Source organism: Rhinoraja longicauda, chromosome 6, assembly GCF_053455715.1.
Source record: "Rhinoraja longicauda isolate Sanriku21f chromosome 6, sRhiLon1.1, whole genome shotgun sequence".
NCBI lineage: Eukaryota > Metazoa > Chordata > Chondrichthyes > Rajiformes > Arhynchobatidae > Rhinoraja > Rhinoraja longicauda.
This window is the reverse complement of record NC_135958.1, coordinates 12,593,739-12,606,075: the sequence shown is the minus strand read 5'-3', so window position 1 is coordinate 12,606,075 and position 12,337 is coordinate 12,593,739. Positions and strand designations below refer to the sequence as shown.

Genomic DNA, 12,337 nt, shown 5'->3' with positions numbered 1-12,337 from the left:
ACACCAAGGTATACAAAACAAAAGCTGCAGTGAAGCTCGGAGACGTTAACAACCGTATGAAGGGACAGGAAGAGGATTTTGCCAGAAGGACTGCTGAGCAGCAGCGGGAAATACGACATCTCCAGCAGCTACTGAAGGACAAGCAGGAAACCATTGATGAACTACTTGAACAGAAAAGGTAAAACTGTCATTGGCATAACAAACCAATTACAACATATCGATGTATAAGAAAATGTGTTGCTTCAGGTTCCTGCATTGCATTTTTTCCATCTGTTGCTTTGTTGCATTACTGACCTGGGCACACAACATTTGTCATTAAGTGTGCAAAAGGAAATGGCAGAAGGCAGAATTCTATAACCTGGATTTCTTCTTCTTTTACCTTTACGTCAAAAATCACTGTTGGTCCAAGTTAAAGATTTATTGCTACCAGGTTCTTTCTTTCTTCCTGTTGATTCAAAATAAATTGTTCGTCGAAAATATGTGATTTAGGAGTAAAGATGTCCATCAAACGAGCTCCAGATTTACACTTTTGGATATAATGTTCAATTTTCCTTTCATGTGCAAATTTCTTGCTTCAGTAAAAGTATTGGTTTTGTTTAAAGTTGTGACGCCTGTTTTGTTGATTGAAGCAGTGTGAAATGAGGATATTCAGTTAATCCTGCTTTGCCTGGTAGGGGGCAAGGAGGACTGAGACAAATACCAAACGTCATTAATATAATACATCTGGACAGTTGCTTGGAAGCAGAGGGGAAATCTGAGACCACCAGCTGAAGATGTCCTTGCGTAACAGAGGTTATGTTCGGGAAGAATGCAATCTTGTTTCAAGCAATACTTGTCAGCAGTGGTTTGCATCCTGTAGGCAGCTGTGCAGTAATGTTCTATAATGTTCGCAGGGTGGGGAGAGGGAAATGACATAAACAGTTCACCATCTTTTACAGCTCTTTATGGATTTACTGAGATAATATTGCCAGAGCTGAATCCAAGCTGCTTGGTTGCTGCAGTTTCTGAACCCGTACAGTAGTTAAAGCAACAGCCATAACAGTCTTTTGGAGGGATTAAATAAATAGTTAATGATAGCACAATAGTTATTCTCTATGCTTTATATTTCCAATACTGGGAGATATTGACTATTTTTATCTTCACTTAGGTCATAATCTATACAAATTTAGCGAAGAGTTTTTGACATGAACAATATATAAACACTATAAATAAGCTTACAACCCAATGATATGAACATTGAATTTTCCAATTTTAGATAACAACTAGTCCCCACCCCAAACTCAGACCAATTTCTCTCCCTCCCTCTTCCCTTTCACTTATATTCCTTCACAATTCAGAACTCTTCAATCTTTTTGCCTTCTGTCCTTTCATCCCTAGCCTTTGTCAAACCATCTGCCTATCAAAAACCTCCTCTCGCCTGCGTTCACCTAATACCAGCCACGCTTTGTCCTCCCCTCCCTTCTCCCTGTCCCCAATCAGTCTAAAGAAGGATCCTGGCCCAAAACATCACCTATCCATGTTCTCAGAGAAATGCTGCCTGAACTGCTGAGTTACTCCAGCACTCTGTATTTTGATGTAAACCAGTATTTGCAGTTCCTTGTTTCTAATATATACACAAAAATCCTGTAGTCAGAAATGCAGAGGGGTGGAACAGCACATGATACTGCATTATTTCATGTTCTGTATTTAGGTAATAAAATGTAGAATCTTAGAATTATACAGCATGTAAACAGGCCCTTTGGCCCAACACATCGACCTGAGCTAGTCCCATTTGCTTGCATTTGGCCCATATCCCTCTCAACCTTTACTCTCCATGCACCTGTTTATATGTCTTTTAAAGATTGTAATTATATCCACCACTGCAGCCTTTCTCTGCCAGCCTTTTCCATATACCCACCGTCCTCTGGGTGTAAAGGTTGTCCTCAGGTCCTCTTCTGCTTGTTTCTCTGTTCTGCAACACTCTCCGTTGGTTGAGCAAGTTTTGCCTTGGTTTAACCTATCCACATACATCATATAAAGTGCTGGAGCTACTCAGCACATCAGGCAGCAACTCTGGAAAACATGGAAAGGTGATGTTTCAGGTCGGGGCAGTCTGAAGAAGGGTCTCTACCCGAAACGTCACCCATTCAGTCTGAAGAAAGGTCTCGACCCGAAACGTCACCCATTCCTTCTCTCCAGAGATGCTGCTTGTCTTGCTGTGTTACTCCAGCTTTTTATATCTATTTTCAGGTCGGGATCCTTTTTCAAGCTTTTGAAGAAGAGTAAAACCCAAAATGCTGGAATAGCTCAGCAGATCATGCAGCATTTCTGGAGCACATGAATATGTGACGTTTTGAAACAGACCCTTTTTCTAACTTGAAGGACCATGACTGGCAAATAGGTTTAGCCATTCATTGCCTGGTCTGGCTGCACCATATAAAACATTGTTCTGTAATCATCAGCCAAAATTCTTTACCTTTTCAAAGTTGTCCTTCACTGCTTCCCAGCTTCTTTTCCCAACTATTTTCTTCGAGCTCTTGCCCATCCTCACCTCCCATAACGTGCCAAAAGTTCATGAATCAATTTGTCATTAAGCTTGAATCTATTGGGACTCCTGACACTGTTGCTTCTCTTTCTTTTCTCAAGATCTATGACCATGTCTCTCCCTGGCTCTAATCCCAAACTTATATATAACTACAGCTTCTTTCCTATCTCCCTTCAAGCCTTCTGCAAAGTCATCTTGTCAATGATACCCATGCCCTCTCCTTTTACAAGATTTCCACTGACGTGCTGACCTTCCAACATCCCTCTTAGCCCCTATGGGGATTGAAATTTTTAACTATTCTGTTTTCGGTATTGTAGCCGATAAATTTAATTTCCTTCAAATTTATTGACATCATCACTCTCCTGCGGAGAAAATATCTTTGACCTTTTTGTCCTTGCAAACCACAATTCCATCACTGAAATCCCTGTCTTCTCCAAAGCCTTTAAATGTAGCTTCCCAAATTCGTGCCTATTTTGCGTGGAATTCCTTTTTTCTAATACTCAATTGAAGTTTCTGCCTCTGTCACGTAGCAAGACAGCTCTGTTACAATCACTAGTAGCATATGATGGAATTGTGACTAAATATCCTAACCTTATGGAGCTGTCTGCAGTGTTTGATTCTGTTGCAAAGAATTGCTTTACTTCATCAAACATTTTTCAATTGTTTTCCACAGTTTGGGATTGTGCTTGTCTGGTTCCACTTTAGACTATTCATTTATACCCACAGAATTACTAATAATGGCTTTTATTCTCACACATTCAGTAAAAAACAGGTGTTCCACAAAGATTTATCCCTCGCTGCCTCCTTTTTCTAAAGATAGACATAGAGTGCTGAAGTAACTCAGCGGGTCAGGCAGCATCGCTGGAGAACATGGATAGGTGACGTTTCATAAAGTGCTGGAGTAATTCAGCGGGTCAGGCAGCATCTCTGGATAACATGGATAAGTGACGTTTCACAAAGTGCTGGAGTAATTCAGTGGGTCAGGCAGCATCTCCGGAGAACATGGAAAGGTGACGTTTCAGGTTGAGACCCTTCATTTGGAAGAGTCCTTTTTTCTCATTTGAAACCTTCCCTTTGGTAAAACCATCAAAAAAGAGTTTGGCATGTTTGCAAATGACACCATCACTGTCTTAACTGTCTCTAATTTGGTTATTTTTCTTTGTGAATCATCCAATACCAGATCCACAGTAATTTGTTTCCCAACTATGTCTTCAGAAGATCAACCCCATTATCCTAAAGCCCTGTCACAAGCTTAAATCCATCATCACAAACTCTGACCCTTTTTCTTGCAGTAGTCTGAAAATAGACTAGTTTATTCTAACTTTGGTATCACATTTCCCATGCATTGAGTTGAACACCAATTCGACATTCTCTTTAAAGCTCTAATTCTCTCTCCATAATCTCATCTACATTTAGTCTAGCCACAGCTCATCTGTTCAAGATATTCTCAACCTTGCATTTGTTACCTCTAGACTGAAACATTTTCAAAAGTGGCTGCCCGCCCCTATCTGTACCGGCAAATTTAAATTTTGTTCCAGTTCCCAATGACTCCTTTTCACACTGTTTGCTGACCATCACTGGCTTCCAGTGAAGTAATAACACAATTTTAAAACTCCCATCCTTGCTTTCAAATCTTGGCATGGTCTCACTTCTCCCGGTGTCTTAAGTTTATAGGGATAGGTTGGACTGTCTAGGACCATTTGCCTTGGAGCGTAGAAGAATAAGGGGCGATCTTATAGAAATGTATAAAATCATGAGGGGCATAGATCAGTCTCTTGCCTCAGGAAAGAGAATAAAAAGCTCGAGAGCATGCATTTGAGATGAGAGATAAAAGATTTTAAAGGAATCTGAGAGGCAACTCAAGTACTTCATGCAGAGTATATTAGGGTTAGGGTTAATGCATGTATGGAATGAGCTTCCACAAGAAGTAGTTGAGGCAAGTGCATTAACAATATTCACCCACATAACCTACAACATTTTAACAGATACATGGATAGGAAAGATCAAATGGGATCTGGGCCAAACTTGGACTCAGATGCACATCATGATCAGCATTGACGAGGTGGGCTGAAGGGCCTGTTTCCATTGCTGTATTATTTTGCGATTCTATGAAAGATAATGCAGAATATTTGAACAAATCAACTGTCTTCGGCAGAAAACTATTTCCATGGGTTCTTCAGACTGACTTTTTATTCCATTTGAATTAAATTCATTAAAATAATCTGATGTCAGTGTGTTAACAGCAACACCATAAGACAATTTTCAGGAGACATTCTGTAGCATTTATTTGCATTAAATTCCTGTTTTTTGTGTATGCAAATACATCTTTTGTACAAAAGCAGTCTAACTGACATACTCATTAACCAAAGGAAATGAAAAGTCAGCGCTCGATGAATTTATACATAACCTAAACTTAATTGCCCCAATAAATAAGTGTTCTGTGATGCTAATAGATGTAATCTTTCATTTAGGCAAATAGAGTCTGAGCTTGAGACAGTCTGGGAATCAACTACAAGGGAAAATCAGCGGATAAAAGATCTACTGCACAGCACTTTACGCAGCAGTAATTGCTGGGATGCAGTCAACTTTGATCAATTTGATATCAAGGAAAACCCCTGCAGGTATTTCAGCAGTCAATCTGACTTAAGAGCATTAAGCTGTTGTGATGTGATAGTTTCCTCTGCCAGAAGGGTAGAAGAGAGAAGGGCACATGAGAATAACTTGCAGCCAGATAATAACAAGAGTTTGCCTGTTCATTTGCCTGGAAGTGGAGATTGTACAATTACTAAACAAAGAAAACAAAAACCCAGAGAAGAAAATGTCAAGAGTCCAATGTTCGACTCTGACTCTGATCAACAACAAATTGCCTCTTCTGACGAAAGTGACAAAAATGAGCATGAGTTCTATTCTTAATTAATGTGATTATATTGAATACTTCCACATTTATCATGTCTGTTTTCTTTTTATCAATTTTGTACAATCAAAATATTTTATGCACAATAAAGTTGATTAATGTTAAGGTTCTTTTTTTAAAAGTTGCCCTTTAACGATATTTTCACTATTTGCATTATGATGGTGTCTGTTATTGAGAACATTCTGAGATTTGTTATTGAGATATTCATTTGCTTAATGGAATCTATGCACCTCGTTGGAGACCAATTTTACATTCTTATTTCCTAGTCACAGAATCTAATTTAAAAATACAATTGAGATTTTAAATAAATGGTAATTACGAAATAAGTTCTAATGAATAATGTTCAAACTATTTTGCAAAGACATTTGCATATTGAATTGAGTTGTATGTAGTTCAGTGACGTTACAGAAATTATATGACATCAGAGCTTCAGTTGGGGTAACAGAGGAACAAACGGGTTTATACCATTGTTTGTACATTGCGTGAAACAAATTGATTAATTTCTCTGAGCTAGTGGCAGATGTGTATGATGGTGTCAGAGTATTTCAGAACGTGTATCCAAATATTTAACATGATTACCAATTGACTTTCAACATTTATCAAGAGGAATATGTTGGCATTTGTTATTTTTAAATGAATTATCAACAATAAACACTAAATTTCCCAGTATATGAATATTTTGTTTATATGGGCCATTGAATTTATGGGATATTAATAATGGAAAAGCAAATCAATTGTGAAAAAACATTTGCAGGCCCATACTCTATGTTATGATAAGTTTTAATGTATGTTGCATTATTTCTGTAATCTTTTGTATTGACATCATTTTCTGGACATTTGTGACAGTGTTCCTATTTCTAGTTCATCTTTCTTTTATAAATGATTCAAAATAAACAATCAGATTTTACTTCAAACTGGTAATTAATTGACTTCACATTCATAGTAATCTTGCAGCATTTTTAAGCATATGCCATTAAATGAAGTAAAACTCACCTAAAATTATGTCCTCGTCATGATTTGCATTTCTCTCCATTCCCCAGCCCTCTCTCTCCCAGCTGAGCACAGAATGAATTTACTCGCATCTCTAGGACATGGTATTCACCTGGCTCTGTATGGTGGATGCGACTCGTGTTTCCAATTAAGTTCAGGCCTAAAGGGAAAATGAGCCTCAACAACGCATAATAAGGCGTGCAACTTTTTATGGTTTAGTTGTCTGAATTTTTAAAGATATTTTGACATCCTTTAATTAATAATATTTTTTTACGGAGCTTGCTGTTTGACCAATGAAGAAATGTAATGTCAAAATATAACTTGAACAATTGAACACTCAGTTATTCAGAATGATAAAAATGCTTGAATTTTAAGAGATCTTAAATGTTAAGTTGAAGACTCATTCTTATTACAGATGCCAAACATGTCAGGTTTCCCTTGTTTAAATTGTTGCAATTCTCAATGCACTTTGTTTCATAAGCTGAAAGGGATAATCGGAGACTTCAGTATAAATAGAATTATACAGCATAGAATTCTATTACCTTCACCAACTCCTCTGACAGCTCATTCATTGTGTGAATGATTTACTCAGATCCACTTTAAACATCCTCCCTCTCACGTTCAACCTATGCCCTTTAATTTTAGAAACTACTACCAGGCGTGGACCCGTGGGTCCAAATCTCTCCTGCAGGCGCGGCAACCCCCGTTGGGTGCAAAACTCTCTTGCGGGCCCGGCAACCCTCCCCCAACTGACGATCCGTGGACCCGTTGCCGGCCGGGGAGTGTCCCCCGGGGCTGTGGGCGGATGAGGGGGGAGAGGATAGGGGAGAGGATAGGGGAGAGGGAGCAACTCACCTCAGCCCCGGGCGGCCATCTTGTCGGCCAGAGCGAGCCATGGACCCGTTGGATGGGAACCTCTCCTGCAGCGGCAGGTCGGCGGCGACGGCCATCTTGTTTGACCCTCTGCTGCCGCGCTGCATCATGTGAGGTCAGGTGCGTTGCACGCCGGGACGGGCTCCAGTCCTCCCAGCGGTGGGGGGGAGCACATTTATTAAAGTTTATTAAGTTAATTGCTTTTAAAATGTAACAAAACTTGATCAATCGAGACTGCAGGGGAATGGTGAGTAGGGTGGGCCTAAAATTGTTGCGCTATCGTGTACCATTTTGACTATTTCGGGAACAAATATATCCACAAACCCACAAGCACACAAAATATACAAGATGTGAGTTTTAGGGATGGATGGATGGAAAGAATGAATTCTGGCTGTTTATCCTATCTGTGTCTCATAATTTATCTCTATCACGTTACACCTCAGCATCCTTTCCTCCATGCAAGATAGCTGTGGCCTATCAAGCCCTCCAGTCCAGGCACAGTCCCTGTGAATCTTTTCTGCACCCTCTCCAGCTTAATCACATGTTTCCGATAGTATGGTGACCAAAACTGCACCTAATTATCCAAGTGTGGCCTGATCAATATTTTGTACAACTATGATGTGAAGTCTAAATTATTATACATACCCTCCCTGGGCTACGAATGCCCGATTTGAACAGTCTATACTTATGACCCAGCTCCCATCGATACAAATGAGAACTATTCTTGGTAGAAAAACCTGTTTACATGTAACCTCCCCTTGTGCACCATAGTCACAGGGGCAACACACTGACGTAGCAATAGAGCTGCTTCCTTACAGCGCCAGAGACCATGTTCGACCCTGACTATGGGTGCTGTCCGTATGGACTTTGTACGTTCTTACTATGGTTTTTCTCCGAATGCTCCGGTTTCCTCCCACACCAAATATGTGCTGATTTGTCAGTTAATCTGCTTTGCTAAAATTGTAAATTGTCCCTCGTGTGTAAGATAGTGTTAATGTACGGGGTGATTGCTGGGCAACATGGACTCGGTGGGCCGATGGGCCTGTTTCTGTGTTGCATCTCTAAAGTCTAAAGTAAAATCACTTAAGAACCGGTTTGCCCCTGGGTGTTGCTTTGAAAATTGGCAAGCAATACCTCCTGTTGACGCTGTAGCTACAATATGACGTAAGGGCCTGTCCCACTTAGGCGATCTTTTTGGCGACTGCCGGCGACTGTCAAAATCGTAGCAGATCGCTGAACTTTTCTTTTACCCGACGACAATGACCACGACAATGCCGAGTCAGGTCGAGATTACAGCGTCTTCTGAAACATCGCAAAATTCCCACGCTGTCAATGCTTCGGCGTCCTGGTTTTCGTTGAAATCACTGACGAGTCGGTAAGTACTTGAGAGTTTTGAACTATAACACCTTGTATGGTTTACTTAAAAACCAAGCTTCACTGTAACAAGGAATAAACAGGATTTCCAGTTTACTAATAGCTATATATATATATATTTTTTTTTTTAAGTGGTTAAGTGGATTTTTGTGAAAAGTGTGGGCATTCTTTGAAAATGTAAGGGAGATGCATATATGGATTCTGGGTTTAATATCTGGGTTTGGAGCCCACTTTAAATGTAATGGCTGAGACCAAAAACATTGCAAAAATTCCCACACTTACCTGACCGTCAAACTGTCGCTTCCAATCTACCTGTCAAATGTCCTGACGGTAAATAAATTGGTTAAACACAAGCATTTTATGGTATTTTGAAATGACTTTACTTATTTTAAAATTATGTGCTTCTAAATGCGTCTTAAGAGAACCTATCAAACCTGGGGACAGCATGCGACAGCGACCGCAATAAGCTACCATGCCTGGCGACAAGCCAGCTGTCGCCGAGAGATTTCAAACCGTTTGATTTCTCTGCGACGCGCCAAGATCCACTACGATCTTTGGAAGACTCTTCACGATCATGCCCGCGACACCCCGGCGAACTGTCGGCGGCCGCCTAGTTGCCGGCAGTCGCCTTAAAATCGCCTAAGTGGGACAGGCCCTTTATGGACATCTGTAAAAGTGGACCTCACTTGTGATGGCATCTCAACATCTGAAGGCAGGCGAACCATATGCCTTCCTCACCATCCTATCTACCATTTTTAAGGAGCTGTGTACTTCTACCCCTTGATCTCCGAGTTCAATAGCATTCCCACGGCCTTACCACCTACTTTGTTTTTCCTGCCCTAGTTTAACTTTGCAAAATGTAACACTTAGTACTTTGTCGGAAGTAAATTCCATCTCCTATTCCCTTGCCCACTTTCTCAGTTCATCAATAACCTGTCATAACCTTGGAAAACCTTGCACCTGCATTCTCAACCAAATCATTCAAATATATCATAAGGAATAGGAGTAGTATGAGGCCATTCGGCCCATCAAGTCTATTCTGCCATTTGTTCACGGCTGATGGATTTCGCCCTCCAAAGCACTTTCTTCTGCCTTCTCCCCATAACCTCTGACACCTGTATGACAAACAACAGTTCATAACAACAGCAATAGTCACAGACCACCAGTCTGACAACCTATACTCTGTATATACTCTAGATGAGAGTATATATCTCTGCATGGTTATGTATCTCCCCCTCCTCCTCTCCCCCCCCCCCCCCCCCCCACGATAGATGAGAGTTTATATCTCTACATGGTTATGTAATTGTATTTACTCACTTATGATTTGCATTTTAAAAATAAATAGTCCTTAAAGCAGTATCTATTATTTATCCTTTCTCCATCTCCAAACTCTGCTATCACAGAAAGATTTTGAAACTGACTGTTTGAGGATCTAATTTTAAAGCTCAGCTGTGGGTCATTATGGCACTTATACAGTGATAGAAATTATTACTCAACAATCTTTGCACTGCTTCCAATAAACTGTGTTATCAATGCTTGTTTAATTCTACCTGAAGGCAGCAAATTAGATTTGTTTATCTGATTAAATTGATTGAGTGGAAAGGTTTCTGTGCACATAAAATCATTGTAAAATGATTTATAATAAAGTGAGACTGGTCTCTGGAATCTTGCTGCACAAATTACAACAGTTGTGGTTAATCATTTCTCTATTTTCAGATACCTGTCTTTATAGTCAATTACTTGAGGAATTTAGATTACCAAGAAGTCAGATTTGAGTCAATTGCACCCATAGGTGCAAACTATGTTCCTCAGTTATTTATTTCTGAATTACTTGGCAATAAAATAATGTGGGGATTTACATATTTTATTTTGAAAATTTAGAGTTCGGCAGTGCATTTTGATAGAAGATAGAGTAACTCAGCGGGGCATGCAGCATCTCTGGATAGAAGGAATGGGTGACGTTATGGGTCGAGACCCTTCTTCAGACTGGATGGAGTGTGCAAATTATGTGCAGTCCTCTGTGATTACCCATTGTCAGAAACATAGAAAATGGGTGCAGGAGTAGGCCTTTTGAGCCAGCACCGCCATTCAATATGATCATCTAAAATCAGTACCCAGTTCCTGTTTTCTCATATCCCTTGTCCTTTCATGTTGGATATAAAATCCTTGGTGTTTTATTTTCACAAAGCTTTTTCTGATCTTCATTTCAGGATTGAGGTGAGATGTATCTGCTCACTGGGACGTGGATCGTTGGTATTCTCTGATGGAGCCTCAGTCATTGTTATCATTCAAAACGGAGCTGAACACAGCATAAAGTCCTTTGGACACTAAACCTGATGTTGACCATCGCAGGCTGACCAAAGCAACATAATATTCTGTTGGCAGCCTCACCAACGTCTGGTACCACTGTAGCAGAACATCCCAACTTCTGCAACCACAATTATGAGACGCAATGTACCATGTACAAAACAGCCCATGTCAATCCAAATGTATATATATCTTATCCTTCAGAATCCTCTCCAGTAACTTGCCTACCACAGATGCTAAGCTTACTGGTCTACAGTTCCCAGGCTTTTCCTTGCAACCTTCCTAAAGACATGAAGCCACAATAGCCACCCTCCAGTTAAACAGCACCTCATCCATGTCCAAAGATACTAGAGGAGCAAGATAGACCACTCGACCCTAAAAACCGTAGTATGTCATTACGCCATTTTAGTAGGCAGAAACTTGCAGAAACATTTAAAAAGAAAAATAACAAAAATCTGTGAATTGATAGATGAGATATATTCTGTATTTTAATGGTATCATCACACGTACTGTTCCCCCAAAACACTGATTACACTGCGAGAGGCATAGCGGGTTTTGCCTACTAAAATGGCGGCAGTTACGCTCCTTTGCGTACTACACTTTTCTCTTCAGCAAATAAATGGCATGCTCAATTGGGTTCAGATCAGGTGATTGACTTGGCCACTCAAGAATTAACCATTTTTTAGCTTTGAAAAACTCCTTTGTTGCTTTAGCAGTATGTTTGGGATCATTGTTTGCTGTAGAATGAACTGCCGGCCAATGAGTTTTGAGGCATTTGTTTGAACTTGAGCAGAAAGGATGTGTCTATACACTTCAGAATTCATTATGCTACTACCATCAGCAGTAGTATCATCAATGAAGATAAGTGACCCAGTACCTTCACTGTGTTTCACAGATGAAGTAGTATGCTTTCGATCTTGGGCAGTTCCTTCTCTCCTCCATGGAAAATATGTGTAGGAGGAGGCCATTTGGCCCTTTGAGCCAGCACCACCATTGTGATCACGGCTGATCATCCACAATCTGTAACCTGTGCCTGCCTTCTCCCCATATCCCTTGATTCCGAATAAAACTGGCCCCTGGAGCTCTATCTAACTCTCTTTTCAATTCATCATACTTTGCTCTTGCCATCATTCTGATTTCAGTTCATCTTTGTCTCATCTGTCCACAAGACCTTTTTCCAGAACTGTGGTTGCTCTTTTATGTACTTCTTGGCAAACTGTAACCTGGCCGTCCTATTTTTGCGGCTAACCAGTGGTTTGCATCTTGCAGTGTAGCCTCTGTATTTCTGTTCATGAAGTCTTCTGTGGACAGTGGTCATTGACAAATCCACACCTGACTCCTGAAGAGTGTTTCTG

The 12,337-nt window shown here is 40.3% G+C and overlaps 1 protein-coding gene across 2 annotated transcripts in view; it reads left to right on the top strand.

Moving 5' to 3' along the window:
• The window catches only part of cep89 (centrosomal protein 89), a 60,980-nt gene extending 54,687 nt beyond the window's left edge, over nucleotides 1-6,293 (top strand). For both annotated transcript variants that reach the window (XM_078401659.1, XM_078401658.1), the window contains exons 19-20: nucleotides 9-178; nucleotides 4,996-6,293. In XM_078401659.1, coding sequence (XP_078257785.1) covers nucleotides 9-178; nucleotides 4,996-5,437 — 612 coding nt within the window. In that variant the 3' untranslated portion in view covers nucleotides 5,438-6,293. The remainder of the gene's footprint in view (nucleotides 1-8; nucleotides 179-4,995) is intronic.
• Nucleotides 6,294-12,337: the final 6,044 nt, after the last annotated feature.